Here is a 20,887-nt window from a genome sequence, read left to right as displayed (position 1 = left end):
GTCATACAATTGTGGTCCGAAGCGGTCACTTAAGCAAGTGAACCTACATTTTACAGCTCGTCATACAAAACAATTCATCAAGAAAGCTAAGAAATGTAAACAACTTTCGAGATTTTTGGTAGGAATCGAAAATTCCACGTCTATGGAGGAGCATGTATGTGAAATATTGATGGAAAAATCGTAGCGTTTCTCTCTTCCGTTGTTTATTACCTTGGAAATTTGCTAAAAAAAGAAAGCAAATACGACTTTTGTACGGCATAAAACATTCATTAATCTTTGATTTGATTTTTTATTATCATTATCGCACAGTTTACGATTAGGAAATTGTAACGGGAGGAGATTCTAAAGTCATGTGCAGTGCGCTTGTTGGCATAGAAGTTTCCATGTACCACAACTTCGGCTGTTGAGGACAATGGAAAACGAGAATTTCTGCCCTCTCGTTTGAAAGAAAATATCAAAAGCTCTATCAAATTTATTTACCGCCCTAGTTTTCAAGAAAATAATACCAGAAAATGTTGTTTCCACCATAAAGAAATTCCCCACCGAAATAGTACTTGTAGAGTGACCGCGTGACCTTTCTTGAGAAGCACCACAAATTGTTTACTTTTTTTTCACGGTATTACTTCCAGAAAATTCTAAAACCTCCTGTTTTCATATCTGCCTGTTTTTTTGACTGCAAATATCGTCTGCACTGCCATTATTTTCGCTGAATATCACAGCCTTTTCCTGCGTGCACGTGCGAGCCACTTATGTACTCTTACGAGTTTCGTTGAGCGGTGTCGAGTTTCAGTATGAAGATCTCGTTCAGGAGATTTCTTAACGCTTCAAATGGGTAAGCGACGTGGGTTCCTCTGTTCTGTTTTATTTTCTTTTGTTTTTTTCATTTTATTTTCTTTCTCGCAGAGGAACACTTGTCATTTTTTTGCTTTATTTCTCAAGAGAAAAACTAGAAAAACCGGAAGGGTGGTGTATCTCCCCCCAGAAATAACCAAAAGACAAATCACTTCGTCTGTTTGAGTTTCGGGGTAGACCCTTTAAACTGGCAAAGTTTCAAGGAAATCGGAGAGATGGTATGTAGCACGACTGCCTGGTGCTCTCGCGGACACGCTCCTAAGCGATGCAGCCCCATATTTTGTACTTTTAGTTGTCTGATAGTTGCTAACAAACACAAGAAACAGTGTTTAAAATCGATTTATTCGCTTTTCTATCGGATTTTACCGCAACCTTGCAACACTATAGAAATACAAAGAATCCAAGCCTGCACACATTTTGCCATCTTCCAGCGAAGCCTCTAACATTTCGGAAAGGCGCGAACACATACTTAACGTGAGTTCAACGAAATCGACCCAGAACATTTGTCTTCGTTGAAATGAAGATAAGATATTTATTTTCAAAATTCATTCATCAAATCAATTTAAAGTGGAATGAAAATTAACCACTTACGCTAATTTCAGTAATTTTCAAGTATAGGGCATTTAAATAGTAGATGGATCTAAGCGGAGTACCTTCTGTCGCATTGATTAGCTCAATGAGAGCTTCCTCGTATTCCTTTTCATCGATCGTTACATCCAGCTCAACGTTCTCTTCACCACCAGCAAAGTTTTTCATCTCATCGGTCACCAAAAGATTATACAGACGGGATTTAAGGGTGCCATCTCGGTACATTTGCCACAAGGTAGTGAGCCCCTTTCTATTAACGGCCTGAACTGTGAAGCATACGCATCCTTCCCTGACGTCAATTAGTTGTGTATCGGCAGGAAGTACACAGTCTTCAAAGAAGTTGAATAACTGATCATATGTTGTACATCGATTTAAGAGCTCACGGAGAGTAAATAACATCAAGCCCATTCTAGCCACCTTACAAGCCGTCTTTATGTTCAGGACTAAGATGAAAAATAAAAAAGAAGATTAAAAAAACGCAATAGAGGACTACAGAATGGTTGGACCTTTGAAAGCATAAGTTGGCCGTGACCCACCCAGTCACGCACAAAAATGTGTCTCGTAGAGGGCGTGAATAAGTGCCATTTTCATGTCTAATATGTCAGTCTTGTATCGCATTAAAAGAGACAAGATTTCAGTTTTACAGAGACTTCTAACACATGCTTTAAAGAGCAACATGTTGTGTTGTTTCATCTGCAAGCGGCCGTTTCTGACAGGCCATCTACTTGAGGAAATAAGCCATAAAATGTAGTTCTTTCGTGACGTGAGCGATGATTTATAAAGAGGTCATAATATCAGGATACACTCATCACCTCCAGAGACTGACGCGCGGCATCAGCATTGAATAACACACACCTTTTTACAGAGGAACAAAAGCGTGCAGTAATCAAATAACTGTCTTTACCACAGTATAAACAAAAAGAAGAATGGATTCACTGATCAGGGGGCATGAGTTGCAAGTAAGATCAAAAGCTATCCTGCCGCAACGGATGGAGGCTGGTTTTGTCATGTAACGTAGTGCAATAATGTAATGTAACCTGACACAAATCGATTTAACGGATCACGCACAAACCATACTTAATTGTGAACCTTAGTTTTTACCTCCCATCAATCTTCCACCAACACCTTTTGCCAAGGCAACAACTTGTGCTTTAAGAAAATCAAACAAAAACATAGTTATCTAAAGGAGCATAGGTCATGATCGATAAAACCAAGCAAATATATAAGCGCTAATCATGAAAGGATATTTACTTCGTTCAACCCATCTCTTCCCCATCCCTTCTCCTTCCGAAAGGTTAGACTTCCTAGCTTTTTCCGAGCAAAAAGAAATCCTTACCTTTATTTCTTTCAAACGCATCCGTCTTGTTTCTCCGCTTCTCAAAATCCTCAATCTCTGCTAGTAGGTCCTCTCTTTCAATCTCTGTCAAAATCTCTTTCAGAATGTCGTGATGACGAAATCCCAAAAATCTGCGGCTTTCAAGTTCTTTAAATAACGCTCCAACGTTGACAATGTTACCTCCAAAATATACGGAAGTCTTTCTTCGGCAGATATCGATGAGTCGTTCTAGATGACGTTCGTCGCAATCGAGAGCACGACTGATCAGAAGAAGTAAACTCTTGCATTCTTTCCCTTTGTCCTCGAACTTTTTAAGTTTTCCTAGGAGAGACAACTCCTCGAGGCTCTCTAAAACTTCCTCCAAATCTCCCAGTCGATCAACTGTCATGCCTCTTTTCTTCGAGCTTCCTTATAAACGAACGAGCGTCTCGTATGTCACTAACTTCGTCCTCTAATTCGCACATTTCGATCATCAGTCCATAGTCATGGTGATCGAGTTGCCGACTTATTTCAGAGAGTAGATTTCTATACGCTATGACGGACATGGCGATGGAGCTTCTTTCAATCTCTTACGCTTTTACACAAACGTCACGTTTACTCGATAATGGAATTTGGAATATTTTGACAATTTATAGTATGTTCTACTCAATTCCTTTGCATGATTATCTCTCGGGTAATGTATAATCTCAGTGGGAGATTTCAGTGCCTTAGTAGTACATCATGAACGAAGTCAGCAATTGAGTTTATCTCTTTTGGCCCACTGGTAGCCCAGGCTCTCTATATGAACCACACAAGGAACACAATATGGCATATCGATTTATAAGGATTTGTATGGGATTTTCTACTAGATATCCATGGAAGTAGTTAAAAGAGAAAATATTCAATAAAAATGGCTTACCTTATTCCATACGTGTGTTGTTTGCTCCTGGTGTCGATATTTTACCGATTTAACTTGATTTAAGCGAATTTTTTTTAATCCTGGTTTTCTTTTCTACCTTGACTACAGTACGATATAGTCATGATTAACGGCTACAATATGACGCGACATAAGTAAACTCGACACCATCATATCCAGACGACCCACTCAATGATCCCGGCTCGAGGTCATAATTATATAACTGCATTTTGAGGGGCTTTGTTGTCTCTGTTTGCAATTGGGCTGAATACTCTATTTACAGACAGTCTGAAAGGTTGTCCTTGTAAAACAAATGAACAAACGCTGTCAGCTGTTAGCGGCTAATATTTCTTCAAAAATATTAAAAAACACGTTTGAGTAGCCCATGGCCATCATCCGAGTCGTAATACCCGAGTGCAGCTCAGAACTAAATCCCATATTTAGGACTCAGAAGGTATTTAACACATACATGTTGAAAAAATTCTTAACTACTGTTGTAGGTAACGAAAAAGTGTTTGTATCTCAGAGAACCTTCTATAAGTGTGAGGCGGCAGATAAACCCCTGCCTCCCTAACCCTCAAATATTCATGGTCTAACCTACATAGATTGCGGTTAAAACGAGGTCGTGAATTCACATAAAAGAGTAACGCGGTTTAACCGCGAAAAAGATGTCTATTGATTCGCATCTGACCCGTTTGCCAGTGTAATTTCCGTCATCAACTGAATAGACTTTCATTTCTCCAAAGAAGAAACGAGAATCCTGTGTTCTTTCCTCGGGTAGGAAAAAGACACCAAAAGTAATCGGAAGAAAAAGGAAAAAAGCCTTCGAGATATGAAGTAGGCGAAAGTAGGAGACCATATTATCAGGCAATCGAAAATTGCAGTCAGCCATCATTCAGTCACGTGCAGCGTTCGTAAAAAAGTCTTTGTTTGATTCGATAACATAGAGATTAGTTCCTCGTTAGCTGTCTATGAAGATGAAAGTAGGTAGTTTCGCGTCAAAATGATTCTCCTTAAAACTAAAAACTTAATGTCAAAATGGATCCAGAAGCGAACAGACAGCGAGAGAAATAATACCAACATTTTCACCACGTCAAATGCGACACAGGAAAACGGTACATTGGTCTTAATATAATATTCACGAACATCTAACTCAAGTAATTCGACTACCATTCACACTAAAGGTTGACATGTCTAAAAGCTGTTTGTTAAACACGGTTTAAAATGCTTTTCTCCGTAGAAGCTTCTCAAACCGAAGTTTGTCAACTTAAAATTTGGAACATTGAAAATACAACTTACCGATCACTGAAATCCTTTGGAAAATTCAGTTTTTCATTTCTCTGTTTATGATTCTCATATAGTTAAATCAGATTTGCTTGTGTGAATAGGTTAGAAGTCATTATTATTATTTGCAATCAACGCCACTTGAGTATCGAGGCACTGTTTGTTATTTCCTTGCATTCTTCGTGAGATTCAATTTTAAAGGTCTCTCGTACAGAAATCCTACGCCGCCTGTGTTTGCATGAGCGATCAGCGCTGTTGATTTCCACAGTATATAAAAAAGTAAAGTAAAAAAGTAAGTAATTTTATCTGATGTGACGCCACACTTAGCTACAAGCTACTTTCCAGGAGGCCCACAATAAACAACAGAAACAAATAATTCAAATTGGACATAAATTGTTGAGAATCCCAACTGGCCGGAGGCAAACCAGTTGACTATTTACAAGCGTGGCCGAGGATTTGAACTCGGAGCTACCGTGAAACAAATCCAGTTATTGGTCAGAGCGGGACTCAAACCCGGGAGCAGCGGATTACGAGTCCGACGCGCTGACCACTCGGCCACACTGCCTCCTAATAACATAGAGGATATTACATGGCCGCTTGGGGATACGAATTTTATCTTCTCGTGCTGTCACGGTATATCTCACTCGTTCGCTTCGTTCACTCGTGAGAGATACTTTCAGCAAGAGAAGATAAAATTCGTATCCCCAAGCGGCCATGTAGTGTTCTGTATATTTTATAGAACACAACTTTTTTTTATCCATTTTCGAAACAGCAAAATGGTTTAATTAAAGTGGTCACCTATCGCAAAACGCCTGTCACTAAAATGTTATGAAACTCTGTTCCTGAGCTAGAAGCTCTCTTGTAATTGGCTAGTTATGTTAGTAACTATGGCGACGCCAATATCCTCACACGTGAAAGATAAAAATAGTATCTTCACTGTGCGCGATGAAGATATGATTTTTTAGTAAAAGGAAAAATCCTGGTATTTCATCAGTTTCTATATAATAAACCAGCATAACACCTTAAAGAAGGATTTCCAAAATGATTTAAACCGTCTTTTTTTAAGACGTTGATCTCCGTCCTTTTCATCCTTTGCACTAAAATGTGAGAGAAACTTGAACCAACTAGAGAGGCAAATAATGCGTCGGAAAATTGCTTGTCATCCTTTTCATAATGATGATGTGCCAAAGTTTAAATGAAAGACAAACCAGCAGAAAGGAAGTCAATATTTGCCGACACTATTTTGAGAGAACGGTGTCAAGAACAAAGTAAGATGTTCGTTTCTTTTTCGCCAAATTTGACCGGATGTAAACCTACAATTCTAAAGCTTAGAAATTTTATGGGTTTTTTTTATGGTTTACGTATAAGTTTTTAAACGTCAACAAGTGATGGGCATATTAGTGAGGTATACCGTCATCTACATGACGATAATTGGGAGAATTTCACATATGCGATGTTGAAGAAAGTCGTCTTTGAATAGAAAGAAACTGGGCTTGCTTAGATAAACAAAGAGCTGAGGGGTAAGAATAAACGAAAGCGGAAAATTAATGTAGCCTATTGCTGTTTATTTTGGACAAATTTGCGGATACCCATGCATAAGCCGTTGCTTGGTTTCTTTACCGAAAGTTCCTGCGTTTCTTTACGTTACCCAGCCAACTTTTGCGTTTTTCGATCGGTATTCATTTGATAAACACCTTTAATAGCAGCGTAATACCGTGATGATAACAGGAACAGATTGTGGGAGGCTATTTTGTTTACATTATTGACCCGCTCAGGCTTAAAACAGGTGTTCGGGAAGTTAATGTATTTTATGGTTTATTCAGTGTTTGAATAATGACTTGACAACCGAGTCTCCTCGCGTAAATGCTTAAAACAAATCTGAAAACCCTTGGATACGTTTTAAAAGTATTTCAACAGTAACACAGTTCGATGGATAATCCGTTTTGGAAAAGAACTTTGCCTTAACTAATGTTAGTTTGGGCGCGCAGTCATCCTTGAATTAGCAATATTATCCTAATTGAGGTGCTTATTCAAAATTTCAATACATGCGACAAGACGTTGTTTGAGTTTACAGTCTGAAAAATCTTGAGATCTAAATAAAGTTATTACAGTTCTATGGATCCACAGTTGATTCAGATAGGACAAGGGCAATGGATAATTATCAGAAGGAAAATAAGCTGTTTGAATGCTAATTGTTTTGTTGGCTGTTTTATTTTGCCCCAGGCTAGATATAAGTATTTACGTGCTATAGAGAATGACTTCTTTCACTCAGATATTACTTTGAAAAAAAGCCATGGATACAAGTATCACACAAAAGATGAAATACTACTCCGAAACATTCCAAGTATTTCTCATTTTCTAGCTTTTTTTACGCACTTCTTTAAATGTAGCACAAGCGCTACTGAAAATTTAGCGGAACAACTTACTTAAGACCGCGGAAAAACATAGTCGAGATGTTAATTTATGTGGATGACGTTAGAAACGTCGCTGATGACTGAGGTTGACTGTTTTATAAATACTTAGAGGTATATTACAAAGTCATCGGCTATGTTGCTTGCCAAAAACTCTCTCACTTAAATTTAAAGGTGACTGCAGGTGCTTGTCACATGGCAGTTGACATGGTTTTGGAATATTTCTAAGACAACTGACAGATTTCCAAAACAAAAGATAGGCGCGAAATTACCAACCTCATTCATCTAATTATGGGCCCTCAAGAGCATTGTTTCGCTATAACAACATTTTGCGATAACACATCAAGTGCCTGTGGTGTGGATTTGTCCATTGGCAAATTGCGACCAAGCATTGGTTGACTAACTAGTGTACGACACAAAAGGAACGTGCTCTCAATCATCATATAAAACAAGACTGCCCTAGCTCCGTTTGGTAAACACGGACTTTGCCTAACAGGGACGAACTTGGCAATTGTAGGATAACGCTCAGGTTTGAAAAAGGATGGAAAACAGGCCGGAGCAAAGCATGATGCTGAACAGTAATAGTCCAACAATACCATTGGAAAGAAAAAGTAATAAGCGAAAGCGCAATACCTCGGCTTTGTCGTACGTAGCAGTAATAGCACATGCCATTCTCAGTTCTCCACGCCAAAGACTTCCCTTGTCTGAGATCTACCAATTTATAGAAGAACGCCACCCAGAATTTACAGAGAACAGAGCCCGTTGGAAGAACACAGTCCGCCATAACCTCTCCCTTCACGACTGCTTTGTACGCGGGGAAGTGGCTTTTAACAAGAAAGGTTGCAACTGGCGGGTACACCCAAGCTTTGTAGGCGAGTTCAGCCGGGGAGATTTTTCAAGACACAAGTTGTCGCAGCTTTCATCGCCCTCTTTGGAACATAGGTATGAAGGTTCATATGAAAGTCCTTTCGCTGTAGGCCCAGCTACCTCTTGTAGTTGTTACATTTGTAGGCCGGCTAAGCGTTATCTGTCCTCTACTGCCTTGATGCAGCATTTTCCGGGAAGAGGACTGCAGTACATACAACTTCCACAGCTTCCTTGGAACAGTTGGATTTACTAATCTCAGCTTGCCGCAACTTCATAAACAAAAAAAAAACACACTCTGAAACATCTTCGGACGCCCAAGGGTTTGTTCTTCGGGAAGACTGCATGAAACGGCTTTATTTCAGTATCATGACGGTGCTTCTAAGACGGTATCGAACGACTTTGTTCAGTTTATCATGTATGTAACACATAGCACAAACGAAAGTGTTCCTTAGCATGAGACATATAAACTGTAAAAAAAAAAATTGGCTTTTTTGCCTTCTAAACGAACAACGCTGGCAGCAGATGCGTAGCATCCACAGAGATGCTCTTCTGCTTTGTGAAAATCTATCTTCATGTAAGTAGATAAACGTATTTATATCGGTCATCGACAAGGCTCTGTTTTTTTGGGAATCATAGGTCACAATTTTTCAGGTCGCCTGCACTATTGACGCTCTATTGTTATTCCTTTTTTTTCTCGCTAAAGCACTAAAAAATTCCGCTATAATCTGTTTTGTTTATACAATTTAATAAACACAGTTTTGTTTCTTGCCAAGCACTTCTAATCGTGTTTTCAATACTCGTACTTAGACGGGCGAGTAGTCTTTATACGAATTCTCAGTCAAGGTTTTAACTACAAAGGTCCCCCTGGAGAGAATTTTTGAAGCTGATTCTCTGGGCGAGCTCGTGAGCCAAACAATCAAAAACGCCCTTAAAGGCAAAAAGTTTGTTATGATTTTGCAATTCAGGTTAATGTGCCATTCATGTCGAGATACAAAGAAGCTTAACCGCATCCCGCACTTAGTTCACCTCGTGGGGAACACCTAAGGGGGCTTTAAGCAACACGTGGTCTACCGGACAGCGATCGAGCGCTAACGGATTTGCTTACTGCGAAACGATAACTTCCCCGTCACAATAACATTATACAAAACCGCGTTGAAAATTACAAAACTATCATGTGTTTTGAACAAAAAATACTTTCATAACTTCAGAGGGAGTTTGCATACGATCATGAAAATCGAGTGCCAAATCTACCAAATTAAGCTTAATATCAGCTCTATGTCACACAAGGTTAAATGAAAAGCCGTGTAGGTCTTAAAGAGCGTTGATATATTTTTTAAAATTTCTAATTAGCATTAAAGCTGGTTCTGTTTTCCCATTCTACTGAGATCTCCCCTTTTCATGGCGCAAACTCGTCAGTTGTTTTTTTTTTTTCTTATTTAACTGTTGTCATGGGAAATCAGAATTCAGCGCAAACTTACAGAATTGTTTTTTAATAACGCAAACCATTTCGCAGCCCAAAAACACGTGCGCTGGAAAACAATAGAACTCAGTAACGACATTCCAAACAAACTTGCGAACTTTGGGTAGATTTTGCCGAGATGTTTCGGAATAAGTGGGGTACTTTACACGGACTCTTTTCATACAATAAACGTCTAAAAGGAGTAAACTTCTTATCAGTGTTACAGTTTTAGTTATAATGTTGTCGAATGGCAAAAAAAGGTTTGGGTGGATCAGTTTGAGTCTCTCGTATGGAGATGATTGCGGAAATCACCTTACTAGGGTTGTTAAGATAAAAACGAAGAAGATTAGACATAACTTTCTTTGACACCTGGCGTGTGTTCTCTCTACATGTCAAACAAAGAACATATTCAATTTAGGGTCTTCAATGAATGCTATAGTTACCATTAGCACACATTTACTCAAGGTAATTAAGTTCTCACTAGCACAACAAATCTATAATAAATCATCAAAACACTTTACATAATATGGTGTAAAGTTTGGGGAGTATTAAAAAAATACCAACATGAAAAAAAGTCGCTAAACTACATTTCAGCCTGTAAGACCCACGTGACAAGTTTGTCGCGAAACATTTCGTCTTTGTCAACTCCGTCAATTTTACGGATTGTTATTGAGATGTCTGTGAAGGAGCAAATGCTGACGCGTTTCTTGAATTTGTATAGTTGATGTTTTGTGTCATAGCCGTTCTCTCCAAACATTTGTCTTTCCTAATTATTTCCTAACTACATGGCTTCCGAAAGAACTAATAAATCGACATACAAATTGATAAAAAGTATTTGGATAAAAGGAAATGATCCATTAACTCTATAATTGAACATTGAACAAAGTTAATGAGACAGTTCACCACAAGGTTTAATACAACATTGTGTTTTTTTTTGTTTTGTTTTTTTTTCAATATATATATCGGACCATTCCGAGGTTTGTATCACGAAATGATATCAACACGTTCTGTTTTGATTGAGATAGGCCATGTATGTGGTTTAATAAACTGGTCAAATAAGTACCTAACTAGCACACAGAACTTGTCTCTAGTATCAGCATAAAATCGTGGTATTTTCTTTGTGCTATATACCCCAAATTGCCAGTTCCTCAAAAAGAGCAGAGCCATTTTATTTTTTTATTTTTTACCGATGGCGAATAGCGATCATGTGAACTTACGTGAAAGGAAAAAAGGAGGGTTAACAGCGACCATATTGAATGAAGTTATCGTTCAAACAATTGTGTGTTGGGAGACTAGCGACAAACTTTAAGAAGTGATCAAATCTTCTGAGCATAATGTCTTAATGTTTAGAAGAATTCAGTTTCAACAAAGTATAAACATGGCCCGCAGAATATGTCATACGGGTAACACGTGGAAATATCAGCACAGGTCTTAGCAAATAAGGTTGTAGGTAAGGTATGTCGTTGCCAAGGTTTTCAGTATTAAGTTACTGAGTTGTGGCAAACAAAAAATATCATGTTTTCAAGATAGACATGGAAAAGAAAGAAGAAGTCATCTTCAAAATTTTCCATCATTCACTAGCTGCAGGAACTCGTACACTCTTTAACTGGAGTTCAACAAGCAGACAAATCACAGACGAATAAATTTTTGGCATCGTCCTTCCTTGAGGGAACAAAACCAGCAGACCTTCTGGGTCAAATGCATCGCTGTGTGAAGATTGATATCATAAATGAAGGTATTGTTGTTCTTATTTTAAAAATAGCCTAACATGCGGCTGAATGCATTAAGTTTCATTGAGTTATTTTGCAGAGTATTGAAATGCGAACTCAACACATGCTAAACACGACTCGAAACCGAGACCGGAATATAAAATTTTACTTCCTGCAACGAAAATTGTTCCTGTTATCAAGTTCACTGCCTTAACCACGTGTTTTAGTATTCTCAAGTTAAGATATTTACCACTGAAACATTACAACAAAAGAAGTTTGCACTTCAGCTTTTACAAGTCTTCCATATGTCAACAAAGTCATTCCTTCGGTTCTAAGTCCAAACTCTAGACGTGAAAAGGGTGCATTTGGCCACAATTGAGTCTTCTTCGGTTTTTCTTAACGCTGTTTTTCCAAATGGAATTTTTAATTTGCTAGATATGTCCAACAGGCATTTTCACCAAAGATGAAAAAAAATCAACGAAAAAGGAATAAATATGTAAAAGGACAAACTAGAGTCTGTTGTAGCGCGGAACGTTTAACCTAATCTTTGAATCGTAACAAAGAAACGGCGTCTGCTTTAAAGAGCCAAAACCTATTCTGTATCATTTAATTGGAGCGTAAAACCTGTAAATAAAACGGCATCCTATCGCTTTTTCGCTTGAGGTCGGCGGAGAGATATAATCATTTCGATAGACTACACAAAAATTGCCCCCGCTTTGAGTTTTCTAAATTCACCACGATTATACTTCGGCAAACAGTATTATCGACAAATTGCAGCCAACTTTGACAGAGAGAATATCAAACAACACTTGCTCTTCAAAATCTGCATTGCATTTCGTAACAGTGTTCATTAAAGATATTTGGCCTCTTTTTGTCTCTGTTGTCCTTGTGTCGGGAAAAGAATATAGGAAAGAAATCCTAACGGGAAAAAAATGAAGCCTCGGACAAATTATCGGAAGACTAAAGCGATCTAAGCACCCACGTATCAGTTTTTATCAAGTCTGTCTTCTCAAAAAAATCGTCGGCACATGTATCAAAGATAATAGAACAAAAGACTTTAAGGGAGCGGCAAAAAGATGGTTAATTAAAAAATTCAGGACGTAACCCGAGGGTCTTGGTCTATTAACAGAAAAACGAAGCCCCTGTTATCTGTTAAATTGGCACAACTTTAAGACTGAAAGGAGATAAACACATAAATACGTACTTGGTAAGCAATACAAAGTATTAAAGCCGACACTGATCAATTAGATAATTCTCTTAGATAGGATTGGGTGGTGGTTCAACATGTATGTACGATCATTGGTAACTATTTTCTAAAATCGCACTAAAATCTCCACAAACTACTTTTTCTTTCAGAAACCTCACGCAAAAAGTAACAAAGAATTGTTTCTTTTTAATTTGATCTTTATTCTTTGATGTTAAATAATACCTGATTACACCCCGGAGGCAGAACAAAACCAAGAAGTGCTCATTCAATATATTTTACTGATCTAAGCCCTTCGCTTTGTCCAAGTATTGTCTAAAAATTCATTCTTATTTAGTCTTTTGGACGCCGTGAGCAGGATGGTAGCTATAGCTACGAGTTTTAAAAGATCAATTCACAATATATCAAACACATGGCGTATTGCACTTTTGTACGTGTCGCCAAAGAATGAAATTGAAACATCACCCAATACTAACTTAGTGCTTTAATGGTGCTAATAATCTTGTCACTTGTTTCAGTGTAAACATCATCCTATAGAATTATCCAACCTCATTGACACTAATTTTGATTTCCATATTAAATTCTCTTCTTTCTGACAAAGGAAGTTTGGTTCATAAGTTCTGTGCACATGCACTGCACGGCTTTTATTGGGTTAAGAAAGTCCTTTTATGATGGTAATCCGCTTCAGTGGCATGAGTTCTAAGGTAAAAGATGTTTGATGAAGGACCATCTTTGCGCTATTGCGCTCGTAATCTTTTCATCGAAAACAAGAAAGAAAAAAATAATGGAATACACTTTTTTCAGAAAATGGTACACAAGAGGAGATGGCTTCTCCAAGCTCAATGAAGCGTCTGGGTAAGAGTGCCCTTTGTGATCGAACAAAGAGTTCTGTTTCAAGATTTGAAAAGTGCGTGTTTATGAAATACGACGCAAAAAATGGCGGAGACATTTTTGTATCGCACTTTGATAAATAGAACGTTAAGAGCATACTCCAACTTCACGCAGAAATCAAGATTAATTTTATTTAAAGATCGTCTAAAAATAGGCTTTCGGTTAAATAAGTATGCTTTATCTGCTGCCGAGTTAAATACAGCCATTATCTTGCTGTGACATTTTCGAGAATACTTGAATTACTTACATGTACCTGAAAGACCCTCGTGTGTTTTTTTGGCACGATAACCGTCCTCTCCTCAAAATATTCGTGGTCACGTATGTACACTTGGAAAGGACGGATCAAAAACAAAACAAAACAACCATCGAAAGGCCAGGCAATTTCAAGTTAAAATCTGTAAGCTATCTTGCGCAACGAAACACTGCTTTGTCCGTAAGAGTTTGTTAGTTTTCCTCGTGTCTATTGTTTACCTGTAGTTCTACTAAATGTCATGATGGTGACAAGTCATGAAAACATGTTTCACGTGTTTCGAACATGAAGGTTAAAGATCTTCAAAGATGTAAATACTGCAAGGAAAGCGAAGAATCTGAGCACAGGCAGCCCAAGCTCACTAACAGAAAAGCGGACGTGACTCTTGCAGTGTTGCGCAACGTTTTATATTTATAAAGGTTGGTATGGGATGTTATCGGTTTGCCTTAAAAGAGAGAAAAAATGTATTGTTTTGAAATAAAATGGACTTACCTTATTGCCTTGTTGTTTTCTTTGTTGATTACCTGCGTCTCAGGCCATTTTGAGGCGTTTTCGGCGAGTTAGCGCTATGTTGCCGGTGTTCAGCAGTTGAACACCAACATAGCGCTAACTCAATGGCCTGAGACGCTGGTGGCCTGACAAAGAAAACAGCAATGGCCTGAGAAAGAAAAAAGCAATGGCCTGACAAAGAAAACAACAAAGCAATAAGGTAAGTCCATTTCATTTCAAAACAAGACATTTTTTCTCTCTTTTAAGGCAAACCGATAACATCCCATACAAACCTTTATAAATATAAAACGTTACGCAACACTGTAAGAATCGCGTCCGCTTTTCTTGTGGTGAGCCTGGGGTGCCTGTAATCTGAGCAATTGTGTCTAACAACACATTTTTCCTCTCTTGGAATAATTTTTTTGTTGTCTAAGCACTCAGTATAATGGCGTTAATATTCGATTTCTAATTATTCATTTAAATGCGTTTTTATTCGCCAAAATTCTAGCTTTTAACAGCAGCCAGTGTCATCTGCGTTAGATTTGGTACTCCGAACCAGCAGGATAATAAAAACAATGAATTTTAATAAGTTAGGATTGATCTAGATTTCTTACTCTGGGAAACGCTGATTGGCGATCTATATGGTATTCTAGCATTTTTTTCTTACATTTTGGTCTCCTCTTCTCTTTGACAAAATTAAAAAGGATAGGATATATCTCATGAAAGAATAACAGTTTTCAGTTTTTGACGGTGCTTCAGACTTGAGGTGCTTGGTTATCGCTCAGGGTCATTACAATCAAGTTGATTTCAGACTGAAACCGGCGAAGACAAAAGAGTAAAGGTCTAAAACTACAACTGCAATTGGAACATAAAAATGAAAGGAGATGGTGAGAAAAGAAAAATAGATGGGGTGGGCGAGGAAGGGTAAGGGGAAAGAAACCAGTAGGGAAACGATTGGAGAGACGCGGAGCCAAAACGTAATTACATACACCTATGCTTGTGCAAAAAAAGACCAGTTCTTATAAACTAAGGTTTCTCATAAGATGAAGGAGAAATTAATTATCCTATTCGAGAAGCTCCCCCCTAACAATGGCAAGGTGAACAACAAAAACCAAATTTTCTCTCAAAGAGTGAATGTTTCCATTGGATCTTAACATCCATTATCGCAATTTGTACGGAGGGTGCGTTTTTCATGAGGTACCACTAACTAACGGCTCGATCAAAATGTCATTGTTGCAAAGGCATTTTTGAGCGAGACTTTACAATAAAATTGACAGTCCAAAAAAACCATCTTCCTTGTCAATGATAATTATGGAGGACGTGTATTTAATGAGATACCACTACCTGACGATTCTATCAAAATGTCATTGTTGCAATGGCACTTTTGGGCGGAACTTTTTTTACAATCAATCGAATCAACGTGTAACAAGAGTGGTCCACCTAAGCTAGCACTAGCTATCAGCGAGCAAGGCTATCTGTAACTTTGACAAAATTTATTACTGTTGTTGTCACAAATTATAATCTGCGCTCGTGTTGTTATTATCCGTCTCAGAGTTCTCTGTGTTCACTATTAATAATAGTAGATTAACTTGGATTCTTTTAGGTTTTCAGTGCGTTAAAATGATTTTTAAGTCAAGTATGTTGTAGATCGATCAGAGATCAAACGGCTTGAACTCGAGCGACTATAAACGAATATTGATTTGCACACAGTGAGAATAAGACGTTACGTTCCTTCTTGTAACCATTTTCTTTCAAGTCTCCACGACACGATTTTCCTAAGACTAGGATGGTTGTACTTCCAAAGAGGGCGATAAATGCGGCTCATGTTCATTATCATTTCGGTTTCAGCCGCAATACAATGTATGTTCTAGTTGATGCTGTAGGGTACGTTTGACACCTTAAGTTGTCAAACTTGATTTATGAGATCATCTCAAAGAGGTAGTAATACGCTGTTTATTTTATCATTCCGGCTTAAACCGTAATACATTGTAACTTTTGTTGATAGAGTAAGGTATATATAACACCTTACGGTATATTGTCCTGCAGTAGATTCTGAGACAGAAATTTCTGGCGTTTTCGGGTTAGACGTAGTAAAGAGTGTTACTTCCTTTCCGCATGCCTTCAGTAATTCCTTAATAACTACTGTATCTCTCAAAACGAGCGCCCACGCTCTAATAAGCGCCTACTACGGCCAAAGCCATTCAAGTTATATCAAACAGGCGCCCCAATCGAAGAAGCGGCCACCTTGGGGGTATACATGGAGAACCTGTTTTCTATTGCCACTATTTGGGAATTTTAAAGCTTCAATTCAACGGGATAAATACAGGTTCAGCAAGAGTTTCTTTATAAGCGCTCCTGTGCCCTTCATCCAATAGGCACCTTTTTTTGAAGGTGAAATTTTTTAGATATGCGTCTAAACGTTTATCCAAGGAAATTGGCTTCGGTTTTTTCCGTCTAAAGGAGTTGGTCAGAGACTAGATCATTTGTGGCTTTTTGTCGAGGCATGGGGTCAGAGATCAAATTGTTTGTATGGCTTGTTTATTTTTAATTTGATTGAATCGAAAGTAGTTGACATGTTTTGAACGTTTCATTTACCTTGCCGGAACCTGAAGCCAACGCGAAGGGTATGAAAATTAAAATACCACCTTTCTTTTCGAATATCTCCGCCAGAAAGTTCCTCACAAGAAGCGTTTCGATTTATGCTGCTGCCATTTTTTTTTTTATTTTGCAAACTGTAAGTCGTTTCACGTGGTACATGTAATTCAAACATATACATTTGTCATGTTAGCGTCGCAATAATCACTGTAATAAAATTTGGCGCAAAAGCTTTTATTGTCCGTACAGGGAGCTTATTTTCCCGTCAGTTTTACATTATAGGCTTCTTGCTGAATATTAAAAACTGTCACTAATCTAGTTGACGCTGTAGGGTATGTTTAAAAACCTGAAGTTGTCAAACTTAATTCAAGGGATCATCTCAAAGAGGTCGCGATACGCTGCTTATCTTTCTTGTTATCATTCCGGTTTAAACCGTAATACATTGTAGCTTTTGTTGATAGAGTAAGGAATATATAAAACCCCTTAAGGTGTATTGTCATGCAGTAGATTCTGAGACATGGGACGTTCGAATGGTGTCATTTCGAAAGCGGAGCAAAATGCCGCTCATTTTTATTATCATTTTGGATTTGGTCGAAAGAGCGCGTATTTTTTGTGATAGCCATACCCAACTTCATGATCCCTAAGGATCGAGTGTTCAACTTAGATAGTTTTGCATTTAAACTTAACGAGTTTTGGTCTACACTAAATACTACGAATAGCTGATTATTTTTATCATATGTAGGACAAAATTTACATGCGACGAGGTACCTTGTTCACGGGTTATATCATTCTCAAATACTGGTGGGTTACCGATTTCATAATTTTGACAAGGAATGGTTGTAAACAGTAATTTCTGACCTTGTCGAGTTAGGAGTGGCAAAGAGCGTTCTGCATGCCTTCAGTAATTCCTTCATCAAAAAATTGTAAATCAGAATCCTTTTTTTAATTCCCAGAGGGTTTAACTACAGAAAGAAAGGTGGATATCCGTTTTTTCGACAGAAGCTACACTGCTGGCAAAGAGGAAATAGAGAGAAAAGTTAGCAAAGCAGCTCTCATCGAACGGGGTTACAGTAAGACAGTAACCTTTACCAAAACAGACGAAAGATCACGACATCTCATTCTCCAATACAGGAAAATCGTTCCCTGCCACGATATCACAAAAGTTGAAGAAGAATTACGTAATAGTATATCTGGTATCTAAAGGCGAGATGTTTCAGACCAAGTTCGAAAAGAAGCACTGATGCACAAAGGGGAAAATCAACAATGTACCGCCGGAATTGAAATCCATGTCCCTCAAAATGCTTGTCAACTGAAAAAGAAAGTTATCAAGCGTAGAATTGATCCACGCTGTCATAGCTCTAATTGCTTCTTTTGCTTCAAAGTTTCGTCAGTAAATCAGTAAAGTGTCCGTTAAATTGTAATTTAAGCAGTGGCTAACACTGAAACTTTAACTTATTTTAGAATAGTTTAAAACGTATATTAGATTAGTAGCAGTTTTGAAACATTCAATAAAAATCCTACAATGTAAAACTGACGGGCTAATAAGCTCCTTGTACGGACAATAAAGGTTACTTTCCATCATATGTGAATTACAGTGGTCATTTTTAACGCTAACTTGACGAATGAACATGTTTGAAATACATGAACCACGTGAAATGACTAAGGGTATGCAAAAGGAAAAAAAGTGGCCGTAGCATAAATCGAAATGCTTATTTTGTGGAACTTTCTGGCGGAGATAGTCGAATAGAAAGGCGATATTTTAATTTTCAAACCCTTCCCGTTGGCTTTAGGTTCCGGCAAAGTAAATGAAACGTTCAAAACATGTCAACTACTTTCGATTAAATCAAATTAAAAATAAACAATCCATAAAAACAATTTGATCTCTGACCATATGCCTTGACATAGCCAGAAATTATCTAGTCTCTGACTGACTCCTTTAGACGGAGCAAACCGAAGCAAATTTCCTTGGATAAGCGTCCAGAGGCATATCTAAAATTTCACCTTCAAAAAAAGGCGCCTATTGGAAGAAGGGTACAGGAGCGCTTATAAAGAAACTCTTACTGAACCTGTATTTATCCTGTTGAATGGAAGCTTTAAAATTTCCAAATATTGACAATAGAAAACAGGTTTTCCATGTATCCCCCCCCCCCCCCCGCAACATTTAAGAAAGTGAGGGAGTAAGGTGGTCGCTTCTTCGATTGGGGCGCCTGTTTGATATAACTACAATGGCCTTGGCCCAAGTAGGCGCTTATTCGGGAGAGGACGCTTATTAAAGCGTGGACGCTCATTCTAAGAAATACACTAGTTATCAAGGAATCATAACTCCACTTCATCCACCCTTGTCTCATTTATTTAGCCTTTGGTAAAAAAAAAGGAATTCCAGCTTTTGACAACACTTCATACTTCATTTTGTTGCCGACAGAAGATGAAAAGTAAATTTATGCACAGCACTCCTGGCATGGACATGGGCTAGTCGGCAAGTCAAATTTAACACGAACATGTCCACACTAACAATCAGGAGACTGCACTTTCTATCTGTTTACCGGCGAAATAACCCTACATGAACGCTGGATGAATATTTAAACCAAATCAAGATAAAAACAAAAAACGTTTTTGAATCTCAACCCCAGGAGGAGTGATGTACACTTCATCTGCGTAAAATGCGGAATGGGATTAAAAACATTTTGAAAGTAATGTCAGAGGGCTATATGGATAAATTGAATTAAAAAAAAAAAGAATTTGTACAAGCATTTACATCTGTAAGGAGGAGAATATGTTTTAGCCTGTTTCCGAAATAATCGGAAACTGGAAAAGTCTCTTTCCCTGCGCCATCACCGTGAATGGCGAGCTCCAACCCCCTCCCTCCAACGTCCATCATCTATTATAGTCCCTTTAGCATAGGATTATGATTCATAATTTCACTTTCCAGAGTCATCAATATGTAAACTCTGTTAAAAACTTTTGAAATGTCAAATGGACTAGCAGTTAAAAGAATTGAACATTGGGAGGAGGGGTATCAAACTGGGGAAAGGTAAAATTCATATCATCAACAGCAACAATGACAAAGAATAAATGATAAAAATGATGAGGTGACCAATTAAAAGCAGTAACTAAAAAATATTTCGAAGTGAAAGAACTAAATCATAAAGATTGGATTGGACTCACTTCGGTCGCTTCGTAGTAATCTGTGGTGATATTGTTTACAATAAACCTAGTGTTACACGGTTCCTAATTAAATACACTCAGTATTCTGCCGTCCATTTTACCCCATGCCTCAAAACTAGCCGTTCAGATGATAAATCCAATGTCTGTAGTTTTTTAACATTTAACGAGATCAAACCTCGACCTTTGGTCTTTGACTGAAATCACAAATGAATCCAAATTCAGAGTTATTATATGTTGAGTTTCTTGGTAACCTCATAAAAAAAACAGACAACAAAGCCAGTGTTCAACTTTGGTAGTTTTGCATTGAAACTTAACGGATTTGGTCGACATTAAAGATTACGAATGGCTGATTGTTTTTATCATGCGAACGAAAAAAATTTACCTGCGTCGAGAAACCTTGTTAGATGATATTTAAATAATGATATGTTATCGATTTCATAATTTTGGCATAGAATGGTTGTAAACAGAAGTTTCTGGTATATTCTAGTAAAACGCAACAAAGAGTGTGACTTCCCTTCAACATGCCTTCAGTAACTTCTTCAAGAATGGGAAACAGAATCCTTTTTTAAATTCCCAGAAGGTATAACCGCAGAAAGAAAGATGGAAATCCGTTTTTTGGCAGATGCTACACCACCTCATCAACGCGTTCGTCAGTCTCACTAACAAAGATAACAGCATGATTCAAAATAACATCGATAGTGCAAGGCAACAGAGATTCGACGAACTGATCGAAGACGAATGCGTAATATCTGAAAGCTTACCTCTCTACATTAAAGTTGTGGAATCGTGAGGCGTAAAAGTCTTCTTTTTCCCGCGAGTTCTTACCACACTTTTCTGAAGATTTCTTTCTCGGCATTTTCACCTGATTCAAAGGAATAACCGAACAACAAGC

The 20,887-nt window shown here is 38.0% G+C and overlaps 1 protein-coding gene and 1 long non-coding RNA gene across 5 annotated transcripts in view; one reads left to right on the top strand and one right to left on the bottom strand.

The window, feature by feature from the left end:
- Positions 1-3,630, bottom strand: part of LOC111342273 (uncharacterized) — a 5,307-nt gene extending 1,677 nt beyond the window's left edge. Inside the window, exons 1-3 of one of the 4 annotated variants that reach the window (XM_088754121.1) lie at positions 2,777-3,630; positions 2,542-2,589; positions 1,506-1,883 (exon numbers count right to left, since the gene is read on the bottom strand). In XM_088754121.1, coding sequence (XP_088610247.1) covers positions 1,506-1,883; positions 2,542-2,589; positions 2,777-3,164 — 814 coding nt within the window. In that variant the 5' untranslated portion in view covers positions 3,165-3,630. The remainder of the gene's footprint in view (positions 1-1,505; positions 1,884-2,541; positions 2,590-2,776) is intronic. The other 3 variants (XM_088754120.1, XM_022949339.2, XM_088754119.1) reach the window with 3 other exon arrangements.
- Positions 3,631-11,204: 7,574 nt separating this feature from the next.
- On the top strand, positions 11,205-18,402 carry LOC148734843 (uncharacterized). The gene is made up of 2 exons (XR_015998283.1): positions 11,205-11,427; positions 17,784-18,402. It is a non-coding gene; the product is annotated as an uncharacterized LOC148734843 (long non-coding RNA).
- The last annotated feature ends 2,485 nt before the right edge of the window (positions 18,403-20,887 follow it).

The sequence above is a fragment of the Stylophora pistillata genome, chromosome 3 (genome assembly GCF_964205215.1).
Source record: "Stylophora pistillata chromosome 3, jaStyPist1.2, whole genome shotgun sequence".
Classification (NCBI taxonomy): Eukaryota; Metazoa; Cnidaria; class Anthozoa; order Scleractinia; family Pocilloporidae; genus Stylophora; species Stylophora pistillata.
Note: the sequence above shows the minus strand (reverse complement) of the source record. Positions and strands in the feature narration are given on the sequence as shown.